The sequence below is a fragment of the Clarias gariepinus genome, chromosome 14 (assembly GCF_024256425.1).
Source record: "Clarias gariepinus isolate MV-2021 ecotype Netherlands chromosome 14, CGAR_prim_01v2, whole genome shotgun sequence".
Lineage (NCBI taxonomy): Eukaryota > Metazoa > Chordata > Actinopteri > Siluriformes > Clariidae > Clarias > Clarias gariepinus.
Window position 1 is genome coordinate 10662192 of NC_071113.1, and position 17599 is coordinate 10679790.

Sequence of the window (17599 nt, forward strand, 5' to 3'; positions counted from 1 at the left end):
CTTAATAACTGATCAGGTTGGAACACAGTAAGGAGAGGGTGCAGAGTTGAAAGGAGCAAAGTTGGGAACATGTGCTAAGAAAGAACTGGACTCCTGTTGAATTGTTCTTGCTATCAAACTGTGCAACTTGTTGCCTGTCCAAACACCATAACATTTCACTGTGATCGTAACTTTTTTTTTTTTTTATTTACAAGAAGATATTGGAAATGTTGAGCTGTGAAATGATCCACACGAGGATGTGAGTGAACATGGGCACTGCGCGGGGTGACAGATCCCATTTCTCCTCCCTTCCCACTTTTAGAAAGTGACGTCACGCCTCGGCGCTCCAGTCAACAACTCTTCTGTCGGGACTTTAGTTGGAAACAAGTGGAGACTATGAGTGTCCTCCTGACCTGCGGTGTCTGAACAACCTGCCGAGTGGCTGCGTTTATCCTGTCCTTACTTTCACTATCTTTTGTAAACTTACTCGGAGTCAGCTTTGAGTGCGAACTTAAACTGTAAACACCACAGACACCCAAGCTGGCTAACGCGCTAGCTAGCTGTCTTAAGTAGTTTAGCTAGCGCGCTAGCTAGCTCCGTTTTCTGAGACAGCCTAATAAAAAAAAAGGAAAAAAAAGATAGAAAGAGAAAAAAAATGGAGTTGGAGGACGGGGTCCTTTATCAGGAGGACTCGGGAAGTTCGTCCATGATGTCGGAGAGGGTGTCCGGCTTGGCGAGCTCCATCTACCGCGAGTTCGAGCGGCTGATCGGAAAGTACGACGAGGACGTGGTGAAGGATCTGATGCCGCTGGTGGTGGCCGTGCTGGAGAACCTGGACTCGGTGACCGCGGAGAACCAGGAGCACGAGGTGGAGATCGAGCTGCTGAAAGAGGACAACGAGCAGCTCATCACCCAGTACGAGCGGGAGAAAGCGCTGAGGAAGTGCGTCGAGGAGGTGCGTTACGGTCTCAGACTCGGTTTAAACTCATTGTAATCGTATAACTTAGTCCAGTGGTGCACAAACTTTTGCATTGGATGAGTTTATTCCGTTGTATCTCATTATGATAGAAATATACTTATATGATTAATTAATAAACAAATGTTTCAGTGTTATTGCTGATCATGAGCAGGCGTGCATTATAACTTAGACCAGGGGTGCACAAACTTTTGCATTGGATGCATCTATTCCGTTGTAGCTCATTATGATAGAAAGACACTTTAAAAGTTGCTCCAGTGGTATTGCTGATCATACCCGGGCATTCGTTTTAACTTAGACCAGGGGCGCACTAACTTTTGCAATGGATGCATCTATTGCATTATATTTCCTTATAACAGAAATACTCTTATATAATTAATTAATGAACAGATGTTCCAGTGTCATTGCTGATCATGCGCAGGTGTGCCTCATAATTTGGACACGGGGTGCACAAACTTTTGCATTGAATACATCTATTGCATTGTATCTCTTTAGGATGGCAAGACACATTTCTGCATGAACAGTTCAGTTTCAGAGTTCTTGTTGATCATGCGAAAGCGTGCATTATAACTTGGACCAAGGGTGCACAAACTTTTGCCAGTGCATGCATCTTTCCCAGTGTATCTCCTCATGATAGAAAGACACTAATAGGTGTTCTAGTGTTATTGCTGATAATGCTCAAATGTGCGTTATAACTTAGACCAGGGGTGCAAAACCCTTTACAGTGTACATTAATGTATTTAAGAAGCTGTTACGCACATTAGACATATAATCACTGTGTTATAACAGAACAGGGGTGTGCAAACTTTTGCCAGTTCATGCATTTTTTTCCAGTGTTTCTCCTTATGATCAAAAGACACTTTAATGAGTGAACAGTTGTTCCAGTGTCGTGGTTGATAATGCGCAGACGTGCATTCTAAGTTAAACCAGGGGGACACAAACTTTTGCATTGGATGCATCCTTTCCAGTGCATCTCTTTATTGTGGAAAGACACTTTAATGTATGAAAAGAATGTTCCAGTGGTATTGTTGCTCATGCTCAAATGTGCATAATGACTTAGAGCAGGGGTGCACAAATTTTTGCCAGTGCACTTTAATGTATTTGAGCAGCTGTTGCAGTGTTATGCACGCTAGACAAATAACCTCATCATCATCATCATCATCATGACAGATATGTCCTAAACCCTTTAACCTTCAACTCTCAAAACAAACCAGTTGCAAATGATTCACAATGTTGTGTCTTTCTAATCTGATCTTTCTAATCTGAATTGAACATTATCCTGAAAGACAACCTTCAGTAAGCGCTTTTTCCTGATCCGGCTTGAATCCTATCCTGGGAACACTGTGTGTGAATTGTGAGGAGGAAATACATCTGGGATGGAACCTCAGCCTGTCAGTGGATGCCATGTGCACAGAAATTCATAAATTCATTAAGGCGTAAGCCCTTGGAGCAACTTGTTGATTTACTGGGATATTTATTTGGAAATCAGAGGAACCCAAAAAAGCCAGAAGGAAACCCCCATTGACGTGGGGAGAACATGCATGCAGACAGAAACCTGAGCTTAGGATCCTTCCAACATGAGGCATCGGTACAACACACCCTGCTAGAGCGCTGACTAGAGAGACCACATTAGAGTAAATTCGAGGTACTGGTCAGTTAGTCAGCTGTGATTATTAAATAATTCCTGTTACAGGAAGAATAACAGACTGGATCACTTTCTCCAGTTAGATGGCGCGAGATCCGGATGACTGAAACTCTCGCTCAAGTTTGTAAGCAGTGCAGTGTTTCAGACTCGCGCTCAGCATGAGTTTCCTTTTACAGCTGCTTCCCTGCATTTAGTATAAAACAGTGCTCATCTGTTTAAATTACAGTGAATAACGTTACTCGTAATCTGCTTTTTATCAGGTTTATATTCAAGCGTTTTAAAATAATTACCTTGCTTCTGAAAGTGAAAATACCTGTTATTGGGTGCAAAAGAGTTCTAGCTTAAAGGTTTAATATTAAATCCACCTTAGCAACCTTATAAATCTCCTAATGAATCCTTGGATAGGAATGCAGGTTGATTAATTGCATGTGGATTATAGAATCGATAATGCATTTATATCGCAGTGCACAGTCAATTGCACTCTACATTCCTCTTTGGGGTTTTGCACAAGCATGTGGTGATATCACATGAATGGTAGAAAAAAAAAGTCCCTTGTCATGTCCCTCTAGATAAGAACTTCTTTTTTCTGCTCAGCAGAAGGTGGGTGCATGATTCCTGTATTTGTAATGCAAACACACACAAATACACATACATACAAAATAATTAAAGACACACCTTAACAAATGAGCAAGCCCGATCATGTTAAACCTGAGGATGTTACCCTGTACTGCCAAAAGGTCCTAATAGAAGGAAAGCAGTTTGGTTAATGTTTCAGTTAAAATCGAGTTAAACACCTTCACGCTAACCTGTCACGTTCTTCATGACGCGTGACACGTGGATGCTGTTAACATGTTGCAGCTCTTCAGCTGTGATAATGCAACAGTATATTAGCCTATGGTGATTTCGACACACAAAAGAGAAGCTTTTGAGAGAGTAATTCTGTGTGTTGTTGGGATTGAGTGACTTTAAGAGCATGTGATCGGTTTCTGCTTGAAAGAGATTGGTTTCTGCTTCCAGAGATGGAGCAGTGTTTGAAGATCATGAACATAAGCATTAATGTGCCTACAGATGCCTAAGCTACGTATTACAATACCCAAGTACCAGTTCAATTTGTATTGCGATTTGTATTATCGCAAATATTCCTTGGGATATTTATTATATTTTATAAATATCCCGCTTCTATCCCGCCTTAAAATTTTCTAAACAAACTTGCCACCTGTGTGATTATATATATATACTGTATATGTATGAACATTAAATGGTCTGAACTTAAGATGAATTTGCTGGGATGCCTATTGTTGAGGAGATTGACAACAAGTATTTCCATTTGTTAACAATCCTTCTCACTATAGAGTACACAGTAATGAATTTTAAATGATTTGCATATGGCCTTATAACCCTTTCCACATTCACAAGCAGCAACAGTACACTCCTTTGACTTTATGGCTGATGTCCTTTCTTTTGGCATTATGTAGACCAAAAAAAAAGTATCGCAAATCTCCCAGAAGGTTTGTTTTTATACTAGTGACACTTTTTAAGATTAGGCTAATCTTTGATTTACTTCATTTCTTTAGCAACCCCTCACGGCTAATAACACTGTAGGAAGGATGAAACCTAAAAGTTGGTTTGCTTTCGGGGAAAAAACGTTAGCCTACATTTGTTTATCATCATCACCTGAGGTTATTTTTTGTTTATTAGAAGTGGGTGAGGACCACACAATAGTATGAAAATAAAACATATTAATGAAGGTGTGTGTTTTTTTTCCATGACCTTTATAAAAGGAATGATGCTACTGTAATAAAATGCATGGTTTCCGATTTGACGTGATGTCTTAAATGACCATGGATTTTTGATCTCAACACAGTTTAAACAGCTTGTTATCCAACTGAAAATATGTTTTAGGATTAATCTGAGCAGCAGATTTCATCAGGATTATGAAACGGAACTGTGCAGTCATGTAGGTCAGTTGCAGCGAGACCCTGCTCTGAGCTCAGCCTCCACATCCGAGCCTCCTGCCAGTTGCTGCCGCTCGACAGTCTCCCGCTTGTTCTGAATAAACCTGCAGGGACACCACGATCCATCGAAACGCACAAGAGACACACTGCCTTTCTTCTGTGTCTTACTTTCAACCATTGTGACTCGTCCTCTTTTATATGCCCGACGTTCTGTGAGACGGTGACGGTTGAGTGAAAGTGCTCCTCTTTCTTTTAATGGCAGTCTCACTTTCAGGTCACGAGTCTTTTGTGCTGAGCAGCCGAAGTGAAGAGCTGGCGTGCGACCCTTTTTGTGTTAACGCCTCGTATTTTGGTTGCCTGTGGTGTATCTGCTGGTACACTTGTTATGTGTCATGCTGGTCCTTAGTAGGAAAATGTGTCAGTTACACAAAAAGAAAAGAAATGAATGAACATAATTGGGCACGATTACAGACTAGATTGATGATAGAGGTTGTTAACTTATTACTAATGATAATCAATACACATGTTTAGTCAACTAAACTTTGTAATGATTTTGAAGTGAGATCATTACCTTCTATTGTATGATTTTTTAACAATTTATTTGTGAATTACTGTGTCAAATAAGTATTTGTATCACAAGTATCACAAGTCAAAAATTTTTTATATTTGGTACCTAAGCCTTTGTTAACAATTACAGACGTCAAACTGTTCCTGTAGTTCTTCACCAGCTTTGCACACACTGCAGGAGGGATTTTGGTCTTATTTTTACTTACTTTGGTCCACTCTTCTATACAGATCTTCTCTAGGTCTGTCAGGTTTCGGGGCTGTCGCAGAGCAACACGGAGTTTCAGCTCTCTCCAAAAATTTTCTATTGGATTTAGGTCTGGAGCCACTCCTTGGTTTTCCTGGCTGTGTGCTTTGGATCATTGTCATGTTGGAAGACCCAGCCACGACCCATCTTTAATGCTCTGACTAAGGGAAGGGGGTTTTTGTCCAATATGTCACAATACATGGCCCCGTTTATCCTCTCCTTAATACAGTGCAGTCGTCCTGTCCCTTGTGCAGAAAAACACCCCCAGAGCATGATTCTTCCAGCCCCATGCTTTACTGTAGGCATGGTATTATTGGGATGATACTTATCATTCTTTTTCCTCCAAACACGGCGAATGGAGTTAAGATCAAAATGTTCTACTTTGGTCTCATCTTAACACAGAACTTTTTCCCATTCAGATGGTCCCTGGCAAACTTCAGACGAGCCTGGACATGGGCTGTCCGTGTGATGCAAGATTTTAAAGCTCTTAGTTTTAAACGTCTTAGTGTATTACTAATAACAACCTTGGAAACGATGGTCCCAGCTCTCTTCATGGCATTGACCAGCTCCTCCCGTGTAGTTCTGGGCTGATTCTTCACCAGTCTTAGCATCATTGATACCCCACAAGCAGAGATCTTCCGTGGGGCCACAGTCCGAGGGACATTGACAGTCATCATTAGCCTCTCTCCAGCAGTTGTTCTTTTTTTTACCAAGCTGCTTGGCAATTGCCCCATAGCCCTCTTCAGCTTTGTGCAGGTCTACAATTTTGTCTCTTGTGTCTTTTGACAGCTCTTTGGTTTTGCCTATGATGCTACTTAGACTTTGGCTGATTGTGGGGTGCATAGGTGTCTTTTTGACAGCTAACGAACAGGTGCTACTAATTTAGAATCATGAGCAGGTTGTAGCTGTTTTATTTGAAAGCAAAATAACAGGTTGTTGAGGGTCAGAAATCTAACTGATAAGCAAATACTTATTTGACACAGTAATTCACAAATAAATTGTTAAAAAGATCATACAATGTAATTTCCGGATATATATATATGAGGGACGTTAAACTGGGTCCAGTCCACACAGTTAACTTGTTACAGGTTTTTACATGGATTGTCTTTCCATTTTTAAGGCCCCCTGCACCTTGTCGCTAGTTTTGGGGCATTAGGCTGGGAATGAAACCCAGGTCTTTAACATACCAGGTAAGAAACTTCCCACTAAAGGAACAATGCCCTTTGAGTAATATCACAAGATTTACAATATCTGCCATTTTTACTCCGATCCGTTTGGTTTATTTGTTCCCTCTTGAGCTTAGACGACTGTCATGGTCTAAAGTGTTCCCCCCTTATTTTGGTCTTCATCCACTAGGCTATGGACCGGTACTGGGTTGTGGATGATTTGAAACCGGGCCACACAGAAAGAATTTAATGCATGTATCTTTTAATTATTTTTTTGTTTACCATTTTATTGACTTCCGGAGTCTGGAGTTTTATTTTGAAAAGTGGTTAGATCATCTCCTATTTAATGCCTGTTCCTCTTTCTCACACTTCTCTCTGTATCGGTTTTGATACCCGATATAGAAATGAAGCTAATGTAGAAAGCTACGTGACCTAAAATAAAAATATAAGATTATTAATGGGAAATAAATATGAATAAAAAAATAAATAAATAGAAAAAAAATTAAGCTAAGATAAGAATAATATATCTATAAAAGACAAAATATACAATATAAGAAAAATATGAGAAAACCTAGCTGCAAAAATATGGAGAAGAGATGATTTCTGTACAAATATATAAAAAAATAAAGAAATTTTAGTGTGGAGATGATGTGAGAATTTAAATAGAAATGTCCGGCGTGTGTCTGTAAATATGCATGAAAGTGTCTTGTTGAAAGTGACTTATGTGCAACGAGCAAAGAAATTAAATATATGTCCATGAATGTGCAGGTGTGCTGTGTACATAAGTATGTACAAAATGGTTTAGTCCTGTGTGGAGTACTGATAATATAGCTAATACAGGTTAAAAAAACATAACTCTCTGGAGAGCTTTAAGGTCAAAGTGGAAATACCCACTGATGAGACAGCAGATAAGACTTCTAAGACAAAAATAAAAAGAAAGCTGCATTTAAAAATGCCTAAATCACCGCTTTATCGCAACAGGTGATTCACAAGCTCTAGCCAAGTTTATTTCAAAAAGCTTCAACTTTCCCAAGGTTATGAATTAAAAGGCAGAATAGGACCACCCCTGAAGCACCAAAAAACACTGCTTTCTTTTCCAGCAACATGTTTCTATGAAGCAGCATTGTCTGCAAAGAAAATGACGTCACAGAGCAGACAGGACATAAGTAATACAATTATGGTGTCATTATCCTACATAGGACGTCTGGTCGCAGAAAAAGAGAGTTCAGGACTCTCACTGATTCTATGTTGTCGTATTTTGTATGTGTTATGCATTTTATTATGCTTTATGAGCATCGATGGCCGGTCCATAGAAAACTGTTTTACATAAAATGGGTTAAGACCGCTGCCCTAAAGCACATAAACCTTAACTAAACCTGTATTAAAGAGTAACGTCCACGTCTTTGGCATATCGTGTACAGTTCTCAGCCTGGATCTAGTTACTGCCTGAACCGGTTAGTTTAAAATTTTAGACTTGTGCGGGCAGAGTTAAGCCCAATCCCAATTCTACCCCTTACCCCTTCCCCTACCCCTTCCCCTACCCCTCGCCCCTTCCCCTTGTCCCTTAAAACGAAGTGGAAAGGGGAAGGGTTAAAATATTTCCCCTAAGAAATGGGACACCACTACAACACTGTTATACGTCATCATACGTATCCGTTCATTTACATGTACACATACAGTATGGCCGTAAGCAAAACAATCAATGCGTTACCAAAAGCTCGGCAAACTGTCGTGCTACTAAACTTTCATATTTGTTTGTAGCATGTAGTAAAGTGTATATGACATAAAAATATATTTTTGTAATATTGCGCAATCGGCGCTATCCGCTAGCAAACTTTAGCGTTTTTTTTGCAAACGTTTTTTTACAAAACATCACCATAAACACAAACACAAGACTAAAATTAATATACATATAATAAAAACTTGTCATAAAAATCCTTATTAATGGCAAAAAATCGTTAAATTTACGGGTCTGCTTGCTCGAGTGAGCGGCCATCTTGAAAATTTCGTTAGCCCTTCGTTTGAAGTGAGGTCCCGAAAAATCTTCGTTTTGAGGGCTATCTGGCCCTTCCCCTTAGCCCTACCCCTCCAACCAAAGGAGAAATGAGACACCCCTACCCCTTCACGTGAACGCGCCAAACGGAGGGGTAGGGCTAAGTGTAGGGGTAAGGGGTAGAATTGGGATTCACCTTTAGTCTAATTAACATTTCATCTAAGTCTATATCTGATTGATCTTCATACTGATGTCATTTGTGATCATGTACAACTTGAACAGAATGATCATTTGCCCAGGTGATGTAGATCACTACCCACAATCCATCGGTAAGATCTGTGTCATTGATCTCACCACATGTCTAAGCCAAGTCTAAAGTCGATTGTGAATTTCATCGGAGATAAGAGAGAGGAAATCTCAGGGAAGGGCCAGGAATGTACTCAGGGAAAAAAAACTTCCTGAGCTCCGTTTTGCAAGAACTGCACAGCTCTTGGTGCTTTTTTTCTTTTGTTTTTCTTTTTTTTTTTTTATGTGGCAGTAGTTGTTCTGTGGAACGGTTAAAGAAAAACAGTTAGTAGAATAAATAGTTTCACACTTTTGCTAAACAATCCTCTGTTGGTGCCCTTTTCTTAAATAAAACATTAATGATTTTCAAAAATCGTCTATATTATGATTTAATTGTATCACAGAATCTTTAAATGTGTTTACAAGTTAGATAAACTAATGGAATTTTGGAAAAACAGTCTAAAAACGGCTCCATATGACACATGTTGTGTGTGTAATGGTGTAAGTTTGTGGATAAGGTCACAGGAAGTAATGACAAGATTCACATCGTCAGGCCTTGAATATGTTAACCACAACTGGAAGTTGGGACTTTTGATGCAGCGTAACAATGTAAAGTCAGCAGTGTAACCATAAGCCATGGATCCCTAGTAACCGTTGCCATGCTCGTTTTGTTATTCAAATTATTGTTTTTTTGTGTTTTTGTGTGGGTGACCAGAAAGCTTCTACACAATCTCTTGATGTCCTGTGATAATTTGCAACAAATCAGAGCAGTATTACAATAATCCAGTTTGCTAGCTACAATGGGCGTCCATGTCAATCAGGGACTTTTGATTGTGCAGAATAAGAGAACACAGTTATGATATAATCTGTATAATCCCCTGCTACACTAATGCACTAATCACAGTGTTTTACTAGTGATTGAATACCATCAAGGTAGAAAGATTTCTCAGTATGCTGGAGCCATAATTTGAAACGCTGGCGTCCCAGGAACTCCTTTAAAGGCACAAACATGTGGAAATGGCTTGGAGCGAGGTCAGGACTGTATGGAGGATGTGGCAATAAATCCCAGCCGAGTTCCTGTAATGTACAAGTGATTTTTGTGTATGTTTGTGTGTACAGTTCCCACTGACAGATACGTCCCACAAGTTTTCAGGGATCAGGCGTTCCACTCGCTAAATGTTCATGGGAACGTCTGCAGTGGGATTGGTATGGGTTAAGGCTGCTGGCAAAAAAGACGCGAGTGTACTAATAAACATTTGTACATATTGGCCTAAGGTTGTGCAGAAATTAATAAAATGTACACAAAATTGTTTTGTTTTTTTGACAGCCATCTTGCCGCCTCCAAGTCAAACAAGTTATCTGTGGGTAACAAATGCCTGCATAGTTCGCGAAATCTGTGTATATTTTACTACAGTCTCATTACCGTGTTATGCTTGAATTCTTCAGTAAATCGTTGTTACGGCTTTCTCATTTATGAGTAATTACATCTCGAGTCCTGGTTTGACTTAAATGCCCCTTGCATGCTTCCGACTAAAAGAAATGATGCGTCTCATTTAAAAAATCCACCCCTGTGTGGGCGCTGGCGGAAGTGTAGCTCCATAGAGAATGCTGGCAGCCGCTTGCCGAGTTACTCTGAGACGGAAGAGACAGTCTGTTTTATCTTTCGGTACAGCTGAATATATTCTATTATACTAAAATATTAATAAATTAATGTTTAGCTTGCACAGATGATAAAGGTTTTTGTCAGAAAGACTTTGTTTCTCTGGAAACTTGTGTACTAAGGTTACAGTTAATTACATCCATTATAGGGCGGCACAGTTTTAGAATCAAAACATCAAACTGGCATTATTTTTACACATTTCTTCCAATTATGATATAAATTACAGTATATAGCTATTAAATAAGTTATAATTTGTTTAACAGCAAGTAATGCCACTAAGAAGGCGGCACGATGGCTTAGTGGTTAGCTCTGTCGTCTTTCTTCTTCAGGTTCTGGGTTTGAATCCTACCTTGAATCTGTGTGCATGAAGTTTGGTGGGTTTCCTCCAAGTTCTCCGGTTTCCTCCCACAGCACGAGGTGGGGTACACCCTGGACAGGGTGCCAATCCATCGCAGGGCAACAGACACATACACACAAACACTTATTCACACACTACGGGCAATTTGGGAATGCCAATCAACCTAACCTACATGTCTTTGAACAGTGTGAGGAAACCAGAATCCCTGGAGGTGCAAAGTGACAGTGCTAACCACTACAACATCGTGCCGCCTATATAATAATACAATTTAGATTTTTATTAATTTTTTTATTTGTCTGTCACTAATCTACTCATATCACACACTTATAGTCAAATACTGCAGTTCTGCAGTTACTATATGCATATGTAGATACAGTGCCTTGCATAAGTTTGTGTCTTTTTCCATATTTTGTAGAGTTATGACCTGGAACTGAAACTTCAATTTTGTTGTAAATTTAAACAAATTAGCCAATAATGTAGAAGTGAGTTAAAAAAGTCACTGTAGTTTGCAAAATTATTTGGAAATAAAAAGTTGTGATTGTACAAACATTTATCATCATGCAAAATTACAGAGGGATTTTGTAAGTACTGAAACATCCAAGAGGCCAGGGCGACTCTGGCGGAGCAGGATAACCATGATTGTCTGGAAAAATGGAGACTTTCATGTGAAAACATTTGGACCAGTGAGACCCCTATTTAATCTTTTTACTTAAACACAAAGCACAATATTTGTATTTAAAATGCAGTCACCTTGAAAACCTGTTTTTTAGACTGAACCATGGTGGCAGTAGCATATTGTTGTGTGGTTTCTTTTTTTTATCATCAATCGTAAAAGAAAACGTATTCGAGTCTGCAAGAGCTATGAGACTGGTGCGTATCTTCACTTTCCATCAAGACAAATATACGATGTGTGCTGGCAAGTTCACACCGAAGTGGTTGAAAAAACACATTAAGAACCTGTTTTATGAGTTCTCCTCTTTTTTTCACATGCCATGATGTACATCTGCTGTTTTCTGCAGAAGCCGTATGCTTGTGCCACGACGGTTATGAGCTATGGCTTTGTGCCCCTCAAACAACAAGTCAACTGAAGATGCAGTTGACCCAAAGAGAGCTCTGTCAATAGAGTCCCAGCACACTGCGCTCTCTGTATCGGTTTCGGCACAAGGGGATCATTATGCGTGAAACGTTTCGGCAGGCTGTACGCAGCCAGTACTACTTCCTCTGCAGCAATGTCATATGAATGTTGTCCTGTGGATCATGTGATGAGCAATGATGAGAGATGGTGAAAAAGATGCGCTCCCACACACACACTCAGCGGACTCAATCCTCCAAGCAAATGCGGTTGAAGGGAAGAATCGTTCACAGCCTAAATTATTAACCCACTAGTTTAGATAAAGAAAACAGCTTGTTGTGAACGGATCCTTTATCTCTGTATACAGGAAGTGCGGTGAAAAAATAGAGCATGTACTACTGTAGGGAAATTCTCTAATCAGGAATTTCCAGGGCTGTAAAATAATCATCATCATTATCAGACTTGTGGGATTTTCGAACAGCAGTCTGTGCCTTTGCCTGCCAGTACTTGTTTGTTCCAGCCAAACCTCCTATGCTGCATTATTTCACTCACTTGTGATATATACTTAACCAAGAGCTTAGAGCTACAATTATAGACTATGATTGCTTGTTTGATATTCCTACCCACACACATAATGCATAAAATGTCACTCCAACAACGTGCATATGGAAACACTGATCATATAGCGGACAGAGCAACATTACCCAGGATATTAGCTCATCACAAAATATAATCCTGCACAAGAGTTACAAGACTTCATCCTTTTTACCTGTGGGTCATATTTAAGGAAAGAAAAAAAAATCCAGCGTCATGTACTGTAGGGCTGCACGTTTTTTGCCCCGATATAAATCAGGATTTTTCTCCATGGTAATTGATGGGTACGGAATCACCAGTCACCTCCTTAAACGATATAATCACGATAACTTCACTGTAGTAAAAAAAAGAAGTCGCTTCAACCTTAAAAGTGTGGTATCAAGTTGCACTGTTTTTTTTTTTTTTGGTTTTTTTTTATGCAGCCTTGCTGAAAGATATTGCTTGTTAAACAATATTTCACATTACTGTTTAGGTGACACATGTACCCAGGTCAAAATCTTAACCTTACTCAACTTAAGATTCAAATATTTAAGTCAGGTCTAGTAGTATTGGTTGTGGGCTCAATAATTATATATCCCTAGGGTTGATTGAGCCCAACTTTTCATGTTGTTTCCCATTGTAGCCCACTAGTTGGTTCAAGTGATTTTGTTTTTTGTAAAAAAACAAAAAAACAAAAAAAAACCTGGATAACACCAGATGCTTATCAGTCTCTTAGTGATTTATTATTATTTTTTTTTAATTTACAGTGTCATAACCATTTTTAAAAACTAGCAAAGGTGGTCTGATTTTCATCACCCCCACCAAAGTGTCATACGCAAAAAAAAGAGTCTAGGGCAGGGGTCAGCAGCGAGCATATGGCTCTTTAATCCCCCTACTGTGGCTCCCTGTGGCTTTAAAAAATAAATAATGGATATTTAATTGATATGTATTTTATTTTTGCAATATATATTTTTTTCAAATGTATTTAAAAATTTTAAGTTTAAATAAAACGTGTTAAATTTTTTTGTCGCTCTAAATACATCGTATTTTGTCATATTAATATGATGTCGCATGGATAATAATGATAACTGGAGAGGTACTTTTCTAAAGAAAATGTGAGTGGTGCTTGCCGCGGCAAAACTCTGGCTCCCCTATATCTTTATGACGATGGGATCCACAGTTTTAAAGTTCCTATGGAATTCACCTTCCCCCTAATATGACAGTGGGGCAAATTTGGGCAGCTCTTGCGCCCCAGGGTTACAACTTATAACAGCTACGCTCTGACACCGTTTGCTACCCTCTTCAAATGTGGTATATTCGATATTTATATGAAATTCTTGGTCTTAATGTTAAGTCTATGGGATTTTTGGGGGTGGTTAATTATGTATGAAAGAAAGAAAAGAATAATAAATCTAACACTAGAGGGGTACATTTTCTGAGTCGTGTTAGCAACATGCATACTTACTCTAGCATCATGTTAGCACATTCCCCAATGGGACGCACGATTTGACACCTCATTTAGGGATTTACAGCAAACGTAACGGGACTAGTCATGCAACAGATTCCCTATTATTATTATAGGGCAAATTTGGGCACCTGTTTTGCCCCAGGGATAAAACTAATTCCTTTGTGTGGGGTATGTTCTAGTTATGCACCAAACCTTTGTACGGAAGAAGAATAATAATAAACATAAAAAAAGAATAATAAGCTATAATAACAATAGTAGTGCCTCGCTTCACAAGCAAAATATATATCTAAATATATTTTAAAAACTTTAAGCTCCATTTTTTTTGGTTGATAAAAAGAATGATGTCACATAGAAGCAGAAGGCATTTTTGGTTTGTTGCAGTTTAGCTTTTTATTATTTTTTATAAATACGAGGAGGACTCAAATAGACGTTGAGTATTTTATTTAAAAGTAACCTTCAACCCAGCGTCTTTTTTTTCCTGAGTTCGAAATTTTTTTGTTACATGCAAAAATAAAATTTCATTTTCTTTGTAGCAGCTCATTGATTCCATAAATGGAATATATATATATATATATATACATAGCATAAAGCTAAAAAACGATGCAGTGTGATGCAAAACCTGAGTGATATATGATAATGATATATGATAATGATATCTTCTATTTAGATGTCAAAATGGTTTTGTAGCTTTTTGTTTTTTCTTTTCTGTGGAAAACGGGTCCAAATGGCTCTTTGAGTGTTAAAGGTTGCCGACCCCTGCTCCAGTCCTTTTGGAATTTAGGGTACAGAGCACAGACCTGACCAAACATCACTCCTAAAGCTGTTACATAGTCACGCAGGCCCTGAAGGACTACCATCTCCTTCAACACCACAGTCAGCAACTTCATTAGCTTGTCCACACTCCTCCTGTTACTCCAGAAGGCTACTTAAGGCTGTCTTATAAAATCACTTGATTTTATCTCAGGGAAGGTAAAGTGCGGGCACACCTTGATTTTTTTTATTATTTATTTATCTATTATGTGTCAATATTTATTAATATTGTCTCCAATATTATTTAAAAAATGTAATCAGAGCATAAAACACAGATATTTACACTCAGGTTTTTGGCACTTAAAGAATAACGGCACACTACTCCGTCTCCACCATGCAAACTGACCAGCTTGGTCCGCTTTGTCTCTGTGATGCACATGGTGTGAGAGCCAGCCGAATACCGTAAATGAGGAAGAGACATGAGAGAAGTGATTGAGTTTTTTGACTGAATCATTTACTAAACTCTGGCCTGATTTGTGAATTAATAGTGTTTTGTTTGAGTGTGACTAATAAAGGTGACTGACACAGCGATCTGGGATTGTTGTCAAGTGAAAACGCGAATGCAGCGTGAACTGAATGTGGGTTAAAATCTGCGTCATTCAGAAATGAGATCGCATGCTTGTATTTGCGTGTATATATGAAATCAAGTAATTTATTAATTTCTTTTTGTTTATAAACTCATCAGAAATGCACAGTATTTTGTTTTGCCTTGACTTTTTTGTTCTTCGCAAAGCATTTCATGAATGACGTCTGGCATCATTAAAGACTGTTTAGACGTTGAGATAGTTTAGACACTCGGACATTTATATCGTGTAAACTTTTTAACATTGTGAATATCTGAACATAGAATAATTGCGTGATTCTTGTGATAATTATGTAATTTCAACGGAACACTATTATTATAATACTATATTATATTACTATAATATATAATATTGCTATTTTTGTCTTCCCAATTTTTTGCCCGAGGATATTTTTGTACTCCTCATATCACAAGGTGAGCACTGTGAACAGCAGTATCCGCGGGAGGGAGGGGCTGGTCTGCATCGAGTGACCTGAAGCATCTCATGGTCATGTGATCCTTACAGAGATATGCTCAGTCTGCATCACATGGCTTTAAAGTTTGATTGCCGACGGGAAGTAAGGCGTCCTTTAATTCCTTAAGTGAACATACTGCAGATTGAGCAGATCTCCTGAGTGAATGTCCCCTTGTTCTTGAGTCGCCTGACTCGACTTTACTTACGTAAGCGATATGAGGACGTATGATGTGGAGCAGAAACGTCGGTCATACTGAAAATCAGATGTTTACCCCATTAGATGTTGTGTAAAAGGTTAGTGTCTTCTGTTTTTAAAGTTACACGGTCAATGGTTTTATTAAATTGTTAAACCTCAGGTGGACAAATTTGTAGTTTGGGCACTTTGGACAAACAGATGTACAGATTGTTTTATCTCTTTAATATGAGGGGTGTTCAAGTGAAACCTGTACTTTTGATTGTATAGAACAACACAGTTATGCGAGTAAAAACTATATATATATATATATATATATATAAATGGGTGGTATATATAAAAAAGTTTGGGGTGTCTGTACATTGAAGATATTTGTGAAAAAATTTTTTGGGGCATGTAGGATAAGTAATAGAACACATTTTAGAACACAAGTTTTTTTTTTTTCTTCTCAGTTTGTGCATGCACTACATGAAAAGAGCTGAATGCATTTAATGAGATTTCCACAGGAGTATTTGGCAGAGTGTGAAGTAACATATAGACTTTGTTTCTTCGCAATCGGCCAACTGGAAGAGAAGATATACAACTTTGAATTTTAAATGGAAAATCTAAAAAAAAATGTACCTTGAAAAAAGTCCTTAGTTTATCTCAAAATTCAAAAGATCCACTTAAAAATAAACACAATCTCATACCTTCATTACATACACTATGCATTAACGCATCAAAATTTTAGTTCTAAAATTCATTCTAAAATTCAACAGATGGCATTGCACATTTTTTAAAACGCGATGATGATAAGTGTGCAATTAAATTCCACACTAACGAAGACGCGGGCACATCCGCTGCTACACACATGCACCTATCCCTGCATTCCACTAGTGCCTGGATACCATTACCAAGGTAACATCTGGCCTCCCAGGAACTTCTTTAAAAGCCCAAACACGTAGAAATGTCTTGGAGCGAGGTCAGGACTATTGGGTGATGTTGTCATGTTTGGGTCATATGATGAGCAATCCTGAAAGATGGCGAAAGGGCAACACTCCCACACACATTCAGCAGATGCTTGCATAAAGATTTAAAAAGAATCATTCTCAGCCTGAATTATTAATCCTCTAGCTTATATAAAGAAAACGTTTTTTGTTTTTTTGGACGCCACAGGACTGAACGGGGAAGTGCAGAGTTCCTGTAATGTGTTGGTAAATGATTGCGTGTCAAGTTTTCACAGACAGATGCACAGTTGGTGAAGAGGTATCCGTTTATTCGGCACTATTTTAATAATCAGCCATTCTTCTCATTTGGGAACGACCGTAGTGGGCTCTAAGTCACCTCGGCCAGGATCGTCATTTATGGTCGTCTGGCCTTTTTTTAAATGTTTGCTCCATTCATTCAATTGATGTTTGCGTCTTAATTTACAAAAAAAATATTTCAGCACTCTATGTAGGTCCCTGGCAATCAATTAAAGTTAATTAGCTTTAAGAGAAAGTAAAAAATATCTACTATGTCATGGCTTACAAAATGTTTTCATTTGCTTTGTAGATGAAAATGTATAAAAAAATCATCATTTGGTAATTTCTACCGACTAGCCATCCACCAGGGAGGGTGAAGGAGAAGACATGCTTCT

At 38.6% G+C, this 17599-nt stretch overlaps 1 protein-coding gene across 1 annotated transcript in view; it reads left to right on the forward strand.

Moving 5' to 3' along the window:
- Nucleotides 1-285: 285 nt before the first annotated feature.
- The window catches only part of spag9b (sperm associated antigen 9b), a 60254-nt gene continuing 42940 nt past the window's right edge, over nucleotides 286-17599 (forward strand). Inside the window, exon 1 of the mRNA XM_053511139.1 lies at nucleotides 286-934. Within this exon, the coding sequence (XP_053367114.1) occupies nucleotides 635-934 (300 nt within the window). The 5' untranslated portion in view covers nucleotides 286-634. The remainder of the gene's footprint in view (nucleotides 935-17599) is intronic.